Consider the following 16,001-nt stretch of genomic DNA (forward strand, 5'->3'; position numbering starts at 1 on the left):
GGGAGTGTGGGCCTGGCGAAAGGAAAAGGGGAGTTACAGAGGAGAATTTGTTTAATCACCGAAGATCTGTAGCTGAGGGTCTCCGCTTTTCCTCTTCAAAAGGCTGCTGTGGCGTCAACTCGTTTGCTTTCCCAGGGTCCGCTGCTGCGGACTCACAGCCTCCTGAGCCTGTTTGGGGGCGAGTTTCGGCTTTGCGCTGGTAGCCGCCTCCAACTCCCGGCATGCCGCTGGGCTTGGGGCCGGCACGTAGACTCCATTTCCCAGCCTGCCCCGGGGCTCGGTCCGGACGTGCCGGCGCCTATAAGACCCTGAACGCTGCGGCCAAAGCCTATTGTTAGCCGGAGCCGGGGCGGTTCTGGGCGGCTGCTGCCGGGGGCGCCCGAGTTGCCGGCGCCGCCCGCCCTCCGCCGCCTGCCGGCCGACCTGCCCACCCACCGTCTCTCCCCGCCCTGCCGCCTTGGGAACTCCCAGACCGTCTCCGCGGCCCCGGGACTCGCTCTCTCCTCCCTTCTTCCCACTCGGGCTAGGGCGGCGACGGCGGCGGCAGCGGGGGTGGCAGAGACCATCACGGGAGGAGGCAGCTGCGGCGGAGCCGGTAATGGGCCTGGGGGTGCGGGGCGGAGGGTGCCGCCTTGTCCTTTCTCGGGATCGGCCTCCCGGCAGCTGTGGAGAAGTGGTCAGCCCAGAGCCGCGGGGATGGAGGGGTCAGAAATGAGGGAGCCACGAACGGGAGCGGTCGGCGCGGGGGGCGGGGAGCTAGGGCGCCGCTGGGAAGGGAAGGAGTCGGGAGAGGCGTGGGAGCGAGGGGCACGGAGGACGCGGGCCCGGACTGCGGGGGCAGCTTGAGTGAGACCGACGGGCGGGCTTAGAAGCCGGCAGGAATTCGGATGCGGGTTGAGTTCGGAATGGAGTGGAGATGATGTACGATGGAGGGAAGTGAAGGAAGGGGAGGGGGGAAATAGAGGAAAATGTGGGAGGAGTGGTTGGGAATTTGTGAGTAGCAGGCAGGAAGGGATGGGAAACCGGGTAGGGGCTGCAGACGATTGGAATGAGCGGGAAGGTTAGCAGGAATCAGGAAAGGTGCCCCGGAGCTGAAGGGTTCAGCGGGGGTGTCCGTTAAGGGGAACTGGTGACTTGACATGTCCTTTCAACCCAGGTTCCTGATGTCTCCCATTTTTTCTGGCGTTGTGTGGGAAAACGAAAGCATCACTTTCCCTGGTTGCTAGCTTGATCTTTTTTCACAGGCCCAAACACGCAGCTGACTGCCATCCATTCCTTTTAGTGCTATGGTCTTGATTCATCCTTTTAAAGGGGTTTAGAGTGGCAGTGTGACACACAAACCGTTCTTCAGTATGAAACGTTAGAAGTTATCCCTAAGAGACACAGTGTCCCCTTGCCCTGCAGTTTTCAGTTCAAGGTAAATCCATAGTTGATTCAGATTTTCCTTTTCTTTATTGACTTTCCGTTTTGCAAATGTCCAAAGCCAGGAGGATGTTGGTGTGTGCCAGAGTTATAAATGACTGGATATCCTTGAGAGTTAATGGCTCCTGCAGCATCATGTTCCATTTCTACCACAAAGATCTCATGTCCTTCATACGATGGGAGGTTAAACATGGAAAGCCAAATTCTAATCTTGTGTCAGTGAAGGGGTAAAAACCAGGGAGTGACGGTTGGAGGGGGGCTTCCCTGAAATACCTAGTTTAAACAAGATGTTTTCACTTGAGCACTTTGTAAGTGCACGGTCCTGGTAATCACACGGACACATGGATCCACGAAATTCATAGTATTTGAGAAGCAACTCACAGTGTTTTGTAAAAGGAGAAACAGGACCTGTCATCTTATTTAGGTTGATCCTGACACTTAGCAGCAAGCCTTCGTTCCTCTAACCCTACAGCTGGTAGCACTGACGATCTTACTAGAGATTTTTGGCCCTTGACCTTTAGCAGGTTGGGTTTCACTTGAGTAGAGAGGCCTTCCCCTGTGAGATGTACCATGTCTTATTTTGGACTCATTTATGAGAGAGGCTTTCATTACCTAAACTTTGTCAATACATTCTGCATCCACAAAATTGGGGGGAGGGGCAGTTCCTTTTTTGCTAGTTTCACGTATTTGGGCTTTTGTTTTTGGGGGTGGTTATAGGAATCCACATAGGCCTGAAAAGGCTTAAGTCTAATACTAAAGTACAGATATGATATAGATCTATTTTATTTGGTGCTAGCCTAAAAACCTCTATATACCATGGATCTAAATTATTTCATGTACCTTTGGGAAATGTTCAACTAGTAGAAACACTTGAGAAAAGACAGAAAGACATGTAGCTAGAAAGGGTCAGTTGACCTTTCGTTTTACTGGCATAAAAGCTTTTATAGAGGTTTGCATTATTTTCTCCAAAAGCATTTGCTGTTTGAGTTCGTCATTTTGACAGTTAACTGTCAGTTATGACCTGCATTTCCAGTCTCATCGTGTTTATTTCTGTATGGGTTTAAGTGCTTGGAGTATAACTTAGAAGTGTTTTTCTCGAACATAAGCACTGATCCTCTGCCAATGAATAAATAGTTGAGAGAAGTGGGAATGACTGACTTCTCATTGTGGTTTGAAAGGAAGTCGGATTGATGAACTGGAACGTGGAACCCATTCTTCTTGTTGCTATTTCAGAGAAAGATTTCTTCAGGCCACAGTGCAAGTGGATGGGAGGTTTCTTGGTGCCCAGTGGACATCTTTATCTAACAAGTCAAGTTCACACCAGAGAGTTGGATGAGGAGAGCTGGGTTGAAATATAAACTTATATTGGTTGTCAGGACAGAATCGTCGGATTTTTTTTTTTTTTTTTAAAGAATGGGTTAATGGCAGAAAAAGTGATGCTAACATCCTGGATAGGGTAAAGAGAGCTCAGTCAATTTGGACATTATTTACATATATAGCCGTTCAGACATTTTAAGGAAAATACTTTTTTTCTAGGTTTCACATCTTTTTTCTACTTTCTTACCTGCCTCCTGTCATTGCCTAGAAACCTCTACTCCAGAAGTGGAAGTGAGGAAGACGTAGAAAAAAGAGAATAGAACAAGCAGCCTGCAATCCTGGCTGCAAGAGAGTGCACAAAAAGTGACCTGAAGAGAAGGGATACCCTGAGGGTACCTGGGTTAAGACAGTGGAGAATCCTCATAGTAAAAGATGATCTTGGACCAGACCCAGCCTCCCACAGGGCTTAAAAGGAAATATTCAAAGGCAACCACACTACCGGAAGCAAAGGGACACCTGAACAAAGGACGGGGTGCACATTTGCTTCCAGTTGTCAATCCCCGAGTGCTTCCAGGCTAAGGAAAAAGGCACTTCCTAGTAGCAGCACTAACTGGATCTTAGTTAAAACTGAAGCCAGACTTACGTCCTTTCTGAGAGGGATTTTGAGCTCAGTCTGCTTTTTCGTGTGGTCGATAAGATTTTTAAGTGGGGAGGAAATATTAAATTCAGTGGTCAACATTCTTTTATTTTTTTTATTCCACCCACATATGTACTCAATAGCAAAGGTCTCCCCTCCCCTGGTAATAGAATGGAATGAGAAATTTGTTAGTTAATAGGTATCTTTAAGCCCAGCCGAAGTCTTAACCCATAAAAGTCCTTGGCTGTCTCCATTCTTACCCATGTCCTAGGAATGTGACCTCTGATGGTAAGATCAGTAACCTGAAGAACAAAATTGATACTTTGGTTTCATTTTTAAATTTAATTACAATTCTTATCTGGTGCTTGATTATTTTCTTTCTGGCCAGTTTATTTCAGGAATGTGCTTTTCTGAGACCTATGATGACAGGTTTCTTAGGTGCATCTTGTGACTTGAATGCAGAATTTTGATGAGATCTGGCTAGATAAATTAGGAAGTTCCTAAAGTACTTACTAGGTCTGGTTGACTGTGTAGAGCTGACCCAAGAGCAGGCAAATCGCTTCCAAGAGACAGTCCAGAAAAACAGCTCTGTAGCAGGTATCTCTTGACACCACAGTATATTCTCGGTAGCTGCTCTGCAGTAATGCAGCCCTGGCTTTCTGGGCAGTGTTGTTATTCCTGCTGCATAATTAGCAACTAGTGAGATCATAGTCTGGGGAGATTCTGGCATTACTGAGGCAAAAGCAGGGAGGTTTCAGATCATCACTTGTGGCTCCAGCTTTGACAGCGTTTCTGCTGAGCAGATTCATATCCTTGGGAACTTAAGTCCAAAGATGGAGGAGAAAGATTTGTACCTGGGAAATGGAATATCCCAGATTCCTTGGTTGTGTGGCAGCATGTTGAAAACACTGCCTGCCATATCAATGTAACCAGAATAAATTGTCACTCCTTCTGCTGTTTGTTGTGCCCTTGCTGGTTTCTTTATAGAGGGCAAAGATTGTAAAGCTACGTCTTCCTTGCACAGAGGATGATGGCAGGTCAGCTGAGCCCTATTTTATGGAGCAATAGGCGATTGGGAAAGAGTCTGGGTTTTGAAGCCAGTGCAGATTCTAATCTTCAGTCCATTCTTTAGAACCCAATTTGACCTTTTTAGGAGGCTGATGAGACACTTTACATTTGTGAAGATCTGGGTAAAGCATTTCCCTGACTGCCAATGTACTTTGAAATTGAAAGCCTAGAGCAGTATTTCCCGAAGTGTGTTCCCAGGATCATTTGCCCCCCACCAAGATACTCTAGAAACAAAGGGTTCCTTAATCATGGGTGCAAAACGCTGCATTCTATTTCCTCCCACCCTTCACCAGGTTCATTAGCATATTAAAAGCCTCTAAAAGGTCTTCCATAAGCAGTTTTCTAAAGTGTTTTGACACAGCAGTTCCATTTCCATGTAAAAGCTATTAATATCTATGGAACTAGTTTATTTAATGGATACCCTTTAGGAAATGCCAGGCTATATTTCCACTAGGAATAATAATTGGATCTAGTCTAGGTTTAGGCACAGCCTAATTCTGCCTTTGATCCCCAGTCCCTCCTGCTGACCCCGTGGAGAGCTCTCCTGGGTGAGCAGAAGAGCAGCTACTGTTACCCCAGGGCTAATGAAGCCTAGAGGCCAGCCTGCTTGGAAGCAAAGGCCTTCACTCCACTGGGAAGGTGCTGCCGCTAGTCATCTCATTATCCTAAGAGTGACTGAGACTGGAGGGCTTGGGAGAGACAAAAGTAGGAGAGTGCTGGCTGGAGAGAGATGACCTTGTTTCTAGAGAGCAGACATCAGTGCTAGCTCGGGTGCTTTCTTCAGTTGGAGAGCCGTGTGTATAGACTTGGGCGGGGTCTGTCTTAGGACAGGAGTCCTAAGAGGGAAGGTGAAGTGAAGCTATGCTGATCCCTCTTTTCCCCTGGGCAGAATCCTAATGCACCTGGCTGACTGGTGGTGAGCAGGGGCTTTGGGGCCAACGTGGTGGGTTCCCCAAGGAAACCCCTTTGAAACCAATGGATGCATTCACGGGCTCGGGTCTCAAGAGGAAGTTTGATGATGTGGATGTGGGTTCATCAGTTTCCAACTCCGATGATGAGATCTCCAGCAGTGACAGCGCTGACAGCTGCGACAGCCTCAATCCTCCCACAACTGCCAGCTTCACACGTGAGTGAGCTGCTCCCTGCCTGCCTACCCCCATGTACCCCAAGCATCGGAGCCCATTGCAGCTCTTTGAGACACCCTTTGTCCAGCTTGGGGATTTGCCCTTATTCGTAATCTCTCCCACACATAGCTCAGCCTTGCTCTTTGGAGGACCTCATTGCTCTAATATCATAGACTTATATTAAATGTGAATTATTCTAGCTGATTTTACTTGTGCTGTGCTTTGTGAGTCCCCAGAATGGGTTGAATTAAACTGAAGAAGGAGTTGTCTAGGAGTCTACACTTCCCCACTAGAGTCCTATAGAGTTCCACAAAATTGTAGCTCTAGCAGGACATAAATGCTTACTGCCTGGACAACTGGGGCATCTCCACACTTCTTAATTCTTATGGTTCAATTAGTTTCTTGGAAAGAACTTCGGATTCTGTAGATCGGGGGTTGTCTGTGGGCTAAATCTGGCTCACTGCCTGTTTTTGTAAATAAAGTTTTATTGGAACACAGCCACACCCAGTGTCTATGACGGCTTTTCATGCTACAGTGGCAGAATTGAGTGGTAGTTGGCAACAGAGACCTCATGGCTTGCAAAGCCTAAAATATTTACTACCTGGACCTTTACAGAAGTTTGCCATCTCCTGCTATAGAGCAACACTATCCAGGGGGTGTTGCCTGGTCGTCTAGTGGTTAGGATTCGGCATTTTCACTGCTGTGGCCCGGGTTCAGTCCCTGGTCGGGGAACTGAGATCCCGCAAGCCATGTGGTGCGGCCAAAACAACAAAACACCGTCCAAAAGAATGTTCTGTTATCATAGAAATGTTCTGTATCTGCACTGTCCAGTATGATAGCCATTAGCCACGTGTGGCTGTTGGGCACTTGAGTTGTATTGGTGTAACGGAGGAGCTAAATGTTAAGGTTTATTCACTTTAATTAATTTAAACTGCCCACATGTGACTAGTAGCTGCTGTATTGGACAGTGAAGCTATGTAGATTGTTACATCCTGAAAAGATTACCTAGAGATTCTCTTCCCAGCTGATGTCTAAAAATAGATTTTGTGATCATCTGTTTGGGTGAAGTCAGTCTGGAGGCAGTGGTGTGGACCAGCAGATGGTCAAGGTCCCTTCCCACTGTGCTTTTAAGATTTGAAAATTAGGAAGGTCTCTAGATACAGGGAGCACTTTTGGAGAAGAGTTGAGAGCCTAGATGAGTGAGAAAGAATGAGGTCCCCAAACAGGCCATCTCTGGGTTAAAAGCTTTCTTTCTGTGCTCCCTTCTCAGCCACATCCATCCTGAAGCGGCAGAAGCAGCTGCGGAGGAAGAATGTGCGCTTTGACCAGGTGACTGTGTACTACTTTGCCCGGCGCCAGGGTTTCACCAGCGTGCCCAGCCAGGGCGGCAGCTCTCTGGGCATGGCCCAGCGCCATAACTCTGTACGCAGCTACACGCTCTGTGAGTTTGCTCAGGAGCAGGAGGTGAACCATCGGGAGATTCTCCGTGAACACCTGAAGGAGGAGAAGCTCCACGCCAAGAAGATGAAGGTGCCTAAGGGGTCTAGGGTCTGGTACTTCCCATGTGCCAAGATAAAGCAGGAAACCATCTAGGTCTATCATGTGGTGTTTTTGTTTTGTTTTGTTTTTGAACTGTTGCCTTTGGTACGTAGAGATTCCGTATCTTTCTAGTGAGAAATCTCAGATTTGGATTCAAATCTCAGTCTGAGATGCCATTCTTTTTGTCTCTGGTAGGGAGTCTAGCAGAGATAGCAAAATGGCTTCCCTAGAATTCTCTATTCTCGCCCGCTCTGCAAGTGTTTTTAAAGTTTAAAGTGTGAATACCTGAAGGTATTCAAGTCTGCCACCCCTGGACCCTGAGGAAGCAGTGTTTCAGTTTCTCGTCAAATGATTGTCCATTGGCCTGATGCACAGAACAGGTTTGCGATCTTTTACATCCTCTGAAAGGATCCTGCTGATTCTGTAACTCCCATTGCTAGATGATAGTTTTTCGGGTATAAACAATAGCATTACCAAATAGTTATTTCGATCTGTTTAGTACTGGGCCTGCAGTCTGATGCCACACCAGCTCTTCAAGTTTAGGAGGAGAACAGGGCTGGAAGACCCATCTCAGATGGCTCTTTATAGCTACACATTTGCTCTCAGCGCTGCTTGGCACTCCACAGCCATAGTTTCCACCGGTCTGCAAAAATTGCCCCCAGAGTTCCTAGTTCCAGATTTGGAGAACACTGCTTCAGGCCTGGCCAAGTTCTTCTGGGCTCAAAGTATGCGGACCCACATTAAAACAGGTGGCTGCATTATTTCCAGGGTTGTGGGTGAAATCCTAATGAGACACACCAGAATGTGGTAGGGTTGGAGAACTGGTGGCAGAGGATGTATGTGAACCAGATCTCGCTGCTCTCTCCCTTTGAGAGCTCTATGTCTGCTGCCCGAAGTCTACGCCTAAAGAACACCTGTTTTTCTAACTAGAATGACATTCAGGCTTCCCTTTCTTCTGTCTGAGGAATTCCGTCACTGACCCTATCACCTTCCTGCTGCTATAGCAACAGGTGGGCAGATCAACACTCTTCTCATCATTTGTAATGAAGGTTTTCTTCCTATTCCCTAAGAAGAAACATCTCCCCTAAATCTGGTAGAGGGATGACATGTCAAAGCAGACACCCTGTTCTGTGTCCTCCCTTGTAGGAGGTCTAGGGACAAAGCCAGGCAAACTTGAGACTGAGAAACAGGACTGCTACTTATTAAGCAGATTTAGTGAGCAGCACAGTGGTGGCATCTTCTATGTCGAGAGAACACCCTTACTTTGGTCCACTTTACTCTTTTCTTAGAAATTTTTCCTTCTTCAGCACTCTATAGGGGAGGCAGTTGGTCTCAAAAAATATACATTTTGCGTCTCCCCTATGCCATCTAATATTTGTTTTCCCTTTGGACTTCCACCCCCTCCAAAAAAAAGCTGCTGCTGCTTTGCATCAGTATTAGTACCTATAATTTTTCTAATATTTTTATTACTTTTTTTTGGTCTTTTATCCATATGGAATTCATTATTATGAATAGCATGAATTGGGAATCTAACTTACTTTTTTTTCAAAAGAACATACAGTTGTCCCAATACCGTTTAATGACTAGAAGAGTCTTTTCCTTACTGATTTGAAATGCCACCTCTGTTAGGATATATTAAATTCTCATATCTACATGGGTTTCTTTCTATTGCATGTCTCATCTCTTTCCTTTGCGAGGATAGCAAGGAGGGAGGGTGCTTCGGAGGAGGCCAACCCTGGTGAAACAGGCAGGAGCAATGCTAAGGTCTGTGGAAAGGCCCCTCGTAGTTGGCCTGCCTGGGACAGAAATAATAGTCTAGGGGATCCCCAGAAGCACCACTTTATTTCTCTCATTTCTCTTATCATCTCCCCCCAAAACAAACAAACAAACAAAACAGGTGTATATGCCTTACTAGCCAGGTCTCTTGCATCACGTCTCTCCCAGGAGTTGTTCCTTTACCAGCACTTTTCTGGCTGGCTGATGAAATAAGCCAAACCTGCCAAAAGCTTGGCTTTTATCCTGCTCGTACCTTCCAGAGCCCTGGGGATTGTGAGGCCTCGTTTTCTTTACCTGAATCCTCTAGTGAGTTTTCAAAACTCATTCAGCCACAGATTGTCTTCAGCCTGTCCTTCCACTAAGATCCGCTTTCCTGGCTCTCTGTCCTTCTTATCCAGAGAACCCAGATTTCTGCCTGCAGACAGTACACTCAGTATCATGTATGCCACCCTGCCTCACACACAGACTTTTTTTGAAACCAAATAAAAGAGGATTAGGAAGGAGAAAGAGGGAATTCCCTGGTGGTTCAGTGGTTAGGACTTGGTGCTTTGACTGCCGAGGGCCCAGGTTCAGTCCCTGGTTGGGGAACTAAGATCCCACAAGCCATGCGGCACGGCCAAAACAAAAGAAAGGAGAAAGAATATATTTCTTCTAGGCCGTGGCTTGGAAGTGAGGGCTTTCTTGACAGCCATTATTAATAACTTCATTTTTTTTCTCCTCCACATAAAATGAAGCTCTTCTGTGTATGCACAGATAATTATTCACACTGTGGGGATTCAGGTTCATTGACAAAGACTGGTAGGTAGTCTTGTGCTATACTTTAATGTACTCTTCTTCCCACAGTGTGGTTTGGGGTCCTTTAGGGTGCAAACTGAAGGGTGTTTTGCATGGTTGTTTACATCCAAGGAACATCCAGCCATTGAAATACCTTCTCTTCTTCCGTGTATGAGAAGGCAGGTTAGCCGAAGCTAAGGGACACAAGCCTGGGAATGGAGGGTATATTTGGGGGAAAAGATCATCTTCTGGGAGGGAAGGTGAGACAGAGGTTTTAAGAAGCGTTGATCCAGAAAGGTGACGTCCCTTGTGTTGACGGGCTGGTGTTAGAGCTGCACAGGCTTCCTGTCTTCCTGCTCTAGAACTGTTCTCTTCACCGGCTCTATCCTGTACGGTAGCCACCAGCCATACTAGTGGCTATTTATACGTAATTAAAATTAAATGAAGGTAAAAGTTCAGTTTCTCAGTTGCACTAGCCCCATTTATAGTGCTCGGTAGCCACACGTGCGTCGGGATGGGCTGCACGGATACCTCTGTCATGGCAGAAAGTTCACTTGGCCCAAGCTGCTCTAGGCGCACCCGGTGGGAAGGCTCCTGCTGATAATGCTCTGTCTCTCGGCAGCTGACCAAGAACGGGACAGTGGAGTCGGTGGAGGCCGACTGCCTGACATTGGATGATGTTTCAGACGAAGATATTGACGTGGAAAACGTGGAGGTGGATGATTACTTCTTCCTGCAGCCTCTGCCCACCAAACGGCGACGGGCCCTGCTGAGGGCTTCTGGGGTCCACCGCATTGATGCTGAAGAGAAGCAAGAACTTCGAGCCATCCGACTGTCACGGGAAGAGTGTGGTTGTGACTGTCGACTGTATTGTGACCCGGAAGCGTGTGCCTGTAGCCAGGCTGGGATTAAATGCCAGGTCGGTCCACATTTTGCTGTGATAGTATATCCACCCTAGAGTCAGGGGTGTCTAGTGTGGGTGCCAGTGAATGTGGGAGATGCCCATGCACAGGTGAACACTTCAGTTCTACAGCCCTCCTCCACCAACAAAGAAAACAAGTATGACGGGATTCTTAGGCTGTGGAGATAGCAATGATCTTTTTTTTTCTGTGTATCTCACTTCAGAGGTGATAGGCAGCAGTTGCTGGCACATGGAGGAACGGGGGTTAGTGAGTTTAATATTTAATAGCTGTCCTTGAATGTGGACTGATTCCTTGAGGTAAGTGGAAGCAGAGAACTGAGGTAGGCCTTTAGATTTTATCCTACAAACACTTATTCACAGTACCTCTACTCCAATTTTGTAAAAATCAGAATAGTCCTCAGAATCTAATTCAGGATCAGATTTGGGCTTAAATCCATAGTGTCCTAAGAGATAGAAAGCATCATCCCCCAGAGGGCCTTCTGACAAGGGACAGTTTGGAAGACACATCTCAACTGAAAATGGCAGTACCATCCCAAAGAATGAAATTTATCTGGAACCTGTATACTGAGGCTGTGGTGCTGAGTCCTTGTGGTTGGATTTATCTTAACCTTTTCTTTCTTATTTTCAGGTTGGTATCAGATAGCTATAGCAGGTCTGACCAGATAATGCTTTTCAGACTGAGTCCTGTAATGAATCACTCTGTTACACACAGACCTGAGGACAGTCCTAAGAAATGGATTGTTCCTAAGAACTGGAAGGGAGAGTGCTAGAAGTTGATTTCATAGGAAGACACTGTATTTGTACAGAAGACTTGTCTTCTCACATTTTTAATTTTATTTTTGATACGTATGGGGTGTTTTCATTTGGGGGATTCAAAAGGGAGATGAGGAGGTAGAAAGCATCTCCTTTCCAGATATCCCTGGTGCAGAAGTTAATTATCTTGATAACTGCTTCCAAAACAAGCTGGCCAACCATCAAGGGAAAATGAAGCAGGTAGTGAAAAGCTGGTCATTATTTTGTTCGAACCTTCACTATAGCACCTTGGCAAAGGCACCTTTGCCTAGTTTCCCCATTATGTATTGCTTTGGACTAGCGAGATCTTCTACCTCCTTTCCCATCCCTGTCATCAAAGAACACAGTAGGCTTGGGCCCTGGCCTTTTGTTTTCTTAATAAAGTAGGTAGGTTCTGGAAAAGTCTCTGAGGCATACACATTTCTTTTCTCTGAGAACCGTCAAGCTTTCAGAGAGGTATCTCTGGTCTTTTGACTGGAAGGGCCCTTTGACGTGATCTTTGTCTTCTTTTTATTTAGAAGAGGAAACAAAGCCCTAGAGAGAGAAATGACTTTCTTGAGGTCACACTACTAATTAGTGGCTGTGCTAGAATGGAAAGGCAGGTGGTCTGGTAACTCCCATCTAGTGCTCCGGTAGCTCACGCTGCAGCTTGTGTTTTGAATTGGTTGTTTCTCTTGTAAGAGGACCTCAAACCCTGACTCCCTGTGTTTGCCAGCTAACGTCTCGTATCTCATCTGGCCTCAACCTCCTTGTCCCCTCCTCAGGTGGATCGCATGTCCTTTCCATGTGGCTGCTCCCGGGACGGCTGTGGGAACATGGCTGGGCGCATTGAATTCAACCCAATCCGGGTCCGGACTCATTACCTCCACACCATCATGAAGCTGGAGCTGGAGAGCAAGCGGCAGGTGAGCCGCCCGCCAGCCCCAGACGAGGAGCCCTCCCCCGCTGCCAGCTGCAGCCTGGCGGCAGCACAGGGCTCAGAGACACAGGACTTCCAGGAGTTCATCGCTGAGAATGAGACGGCGGTGCTGCACCTGCAGAGTGCGGAGGAGCTGGAGCGGCTCCAGGCGGAGGAGGACCCGAGCGGCTCCAGTGCCAGCCTGGACTCCAGCATGGAGAGCCTGGGCGTGTGCATCCTGGAGGAGCCCCTGGCTGTTCCCGAAGAGCTGTGCCCAGGCCTGACAGCCCCCATCCTTATCCAGGCTCAGCTGCCCCCAGGCTCCTCCGTGCTGTGTTTTGCCGAGAACTCAGACCAGCCAACTGCCTCAGCCGTGAACAACCCATCCTACTTGAACAGTGGGCCCCTGGTCTACTACCAGGTGGAGCAGAGGCCAGTCCTGGGGGCGAAAGGAGAGCCTGGTACGGAAGAAGTCCCGCCCTCGTTCCCCAAGGAGAAGGATCTGAGTGTCTTCTCTCTCCCGGTTACCTCACTGGTGGCTTGTGGCCCCACAGACCCGGCTGCCCTCTGTAAGTCAGAGGTGGGGAAAACATCCACTCTAGAAGCTCTAGTGCCCGAAGGTCGTAACCCCGAGGAGCCTGAGGATGAAGACTTCCGCCCCTCTTGGTGCCCCTCAAACCTCCCCTTGCGCACGGACAACGAAGAGGGCTGTGTGGTGGAGACCGCACGGCAGAATGAGGACCGGCCCCCTGAAGAGCCTTCCCTGGAGCTCCCTCTGGCAGTGTGACACAGGGATGGAGATTATGCCTCTTACCCATTCTCTATTTATTCCCTTATTTTATCTAATACCATTTCAAAAACAAAACTGTAGAAGCAGCTGCTGCTCCCATGTTATTTTATTGGGGTCTTTGGGGAACGGGTAGGAAAGGATTGTCTGTACAAGTATTTTTTAAAGGGCCAACAGAACCAAGGAGACCAGCCTCGGCTCGTCTGGGGATAGAGTCTTGGGGCAGAGGAGGCTGCATACTGAGCTTTCTGGGCCGTTGGAACCGCACTACAATCTCACAGGAGAAGCTGGGTAATTCAAACAGCTGTTCACGTAGGGACCAGAACACAACAATTGGAACAGCATGACAGAGCCCCTTCCCTCTCCTGAGCTCCAGGCGGGGAACAAGCTCATTTTCCTCAGTGGTTACTCTGATATCCCACTTTGGTGTATCATAATAATACAGTTGGAATCAGCTGGCTGAGTCTGGAGAGGAGGGGGTGAAAGGGTCTCTGCTTCTGTACAAAACATCCAGGATCTACGTAAATTTAACCTGCGTTCCCTGGGCCCCTATTTGGTAAATAAGTTAATATTTGACATGTTTGGTGTTCTCTGACCTGCTCCCCACACTGGGGATTCCTGGTCTTAACTTGAATTGTTTCTTTCACATGTTCTTAGGTACTAGAGTTAAACTGGTCTTGTTTTTTTCTTACCCCTCTGTCCTTTTTCCTTTGAAGGGAAAGAGCTAGATTGGCTGGGGATGTGGCATCGAGAGCCTGAGTCTTCTGTATATGTCTAACCCCAGCTCCATCAGGCAGCTTTAGTCTGGGGCTCACACATCCCATGGGAGGCCTATATAGAGCATTAACCTGTGTCCAAAGGAGGCAGCAGGAACAGGCTGCTGTCTAGAAAAATGACTTTTTGCCATGCTTGCTTTTTCACCCAGGTTGTCCCCCCTACCCCAATTTGAGAAATTTGAGCTTTAAAGGAATGTAGAATGTAGCAAGTTCACCAACTAGTTTTTGTTTCCTTTTTGTATCTGCCCTCATGGTCCCTCTTGGATATACAGGGTTAGAGTTCTTACACTGTATTCTTATACTGTTCACCCCCGATAACTGCAAACGCTTATTGGATCCCTCCCATCTCGATAATATAAAGATTGGAAGCCAAACCAGTTCTTAAATGCTACATACAACTTCCAGGTTCTGAAGAAGTCAGGTTCTGACTGTAACCTTTGAGGTCTTGAGTGGGACTCACATTCAGTTTGTACCTGAATTAGGGGGGATACGGTTCCTGTTCTCTTATGTCCTGCTTACGTTCCAGGATGTCCTCCATTGACCACCACTGAATTCTTTTTACTAGCAAAGTTATCTCTGCCTGTTTTATTTCATTCTTTTTTTTATGGCCTCTGTTTGAAGAGGGAGGCAGTAGGGAGCAAAACACTCTTTAGCATCCTTTACACCATGCTTCATTACTGCTATGATTTATTAACCAGAAGAAAAAAAAAGTAAAAAACTTTTTTTTTTTGGTGGAGGAAATAATTGTTCCTACTTATCTTGCTCATAAAGCCTTTTCTTGTGGGATCTTAAGGCCCTGGTGTCTGAAAGCAACCTTCACGTACATCGCAGCAGCATTTCACCTATCAAACCTAAACTGAGCCTGAAAGACCTCATATTTAACACAGTTACATCTTTTAACGCATTCTGCCTCTCCTGTTCATTCCTGTTTTTGTTGGGTTTTACATTTGCAGGGGAGTTAATAAGTCATAGGCCCTTATCTCTCCCCATTCTCTAGTCCCGAAATGGAGTTGAGAGTCTGAAGTACCTGAGATCTAGGTGCTATCCCGAACTGAGCTACACTCTGCCACCTTAGACTGGTCCCCTCAGATGTAAGACTGAAGTTTAATTGGGAATTTGGAGAAAAATCTTTCTAGAAGTTTGTGTTGGAAGGTGAAGGTGAGCGTTATACATTCCCTCCTTAGGAAGGCTCCAGCCTAAGCTAGGGAGTGGATTTCACCTGTTCAGTAAAACACACGTTTGGGATCAAACCAAGAATTTGCATCTAACTAGACTCATTGCCAACCTCCAAGATAATTTGATTTTTCTGAAAAACTAGTTTAATATAAGTCCATCCCTTCATTAACTCTGCAATTCTGACTCACCTATCCCAAGCTTTTAAATGCTAAATATTAACGTTTAGCATTAACTGTCTTGTCAGGCAAAGGGCCTCTTCTACAAACCTGATCCATCTCGTTTCTGGTGCTACCTGAGTTGGACAGAATTATAGTTCATGGTTGCTAGAAAGGCTAGGCCTCTGATCACAGAGGCAGAGAGCTTCAGTCCTGCTTAGTCTAGGCCTAGATAAAAAAATGATTATTACAACGCTTAATTATTTTCCAATTTCCTTTCTCACATACTGTACGCAGGTAGTATTTCAATGTGAATCCAAAGCTTGTCTGGTTCTCTGAAAAAAAAATTTTTTTTTTTTTTTTGCCTTTTAGGTCCTTTACATTGTGATAATGCTGTATTTAAAGAGAATATTTAAATGTAATATTAAAGAAATATTCAAAAGAATGGTGTGTTATTCTTTACCTTGGCAGACCACAAGTCAGTTACTTGTTAGAGAAAAGATGCTTCTCTAGCATTGTATATAAAACCAATTAGGTCAGTTAAGGATTAATGTTAACAATAGGAGTGTTTTATGGTGGAAAAATAGAACATTCTTTGGAGCATCAAGAGCTTGACTTGCATCATATGCCCTAACATACCTTTTCAGCTGAAGCAGGCCTCGATCTGCCCTGCTGGAGCTTTTCCCTCCTCAGTCCCTACTCTTGGGGCCCACTTTGTAATTCCATTACTTTACACACACACACACACACACACACACACATATATATATATATATATGAAATTCTCTATTCCTGGTTACCATCTTAAAATCCAGCAAGAGGATCAACTTCAAATTAG

The 16,001-nt window shown here is 46.6% G+C and overlaps 1 protein-coding gene across 2 annotated transcripts; it reads left to right on the forward strand.

Annotated features, from left to right (window-relative positions):
- The first annotated feature begins 331 nt into the window (after window positions 1-331).
- Window positions 332-15,602, forward strand: CSRNP2 (cysteine and serine rich nuclear protein 2). 2 transcript variants are annotated; one of them, XM_024736849.1, is made up of 5 exons: window positions 332-595; window positions 5,334-5,570; window positions 6,839-7,098; window positions 10,280-10,576; window positions 12,136-13,145. In XM_024736849.1, the coding sequence occupies exons 2-5, from the start codon at window positions 5,420-5,422 to the stop codon at window positions 13,054-13,056; spliced, it is 1,629 nt and encodes a 542-aa protein (XP_024592617.1). In that variant the 5' UTR covers window positions 332-595; window positions 5,334-5,419; the 3' UTR covers window positions 13,057-13,145. The 2 variants fall into 2 exon arrangements, with proteins under 2 accessions (XP_024592617.1, XP_024592618.1); XM_024736850.1 differs by lacking the exon at window positions 332-595 and adding an exon at window positions 1,004-1,417 and having other exon boundaries at window positions 12,136-15,602.
- Window positions 15,603-16,001: the final 399 nt, after the last annotated feature.

The sequence above is a fragment of the Neophocaena asiaeorientalis genome, unplaced genomic scaffold (assembly GCF_003031525.2).
Source record: "Neophocaena asiaeorientalis asiaeorientalis breed wild unplaced genomic scaffold, Neophocaena_asiaeorientalis_V1.1 scaffold134, whole genome shotgun sequence".
Classification (NCBI taxonomy): domain Eukaryota; kingdom Metazoa; phylum Chordata; class Mammalia; order Artiodactyla; family Phocoenidae; genus Neophocaena; species Neophocaena asiaeorientalis.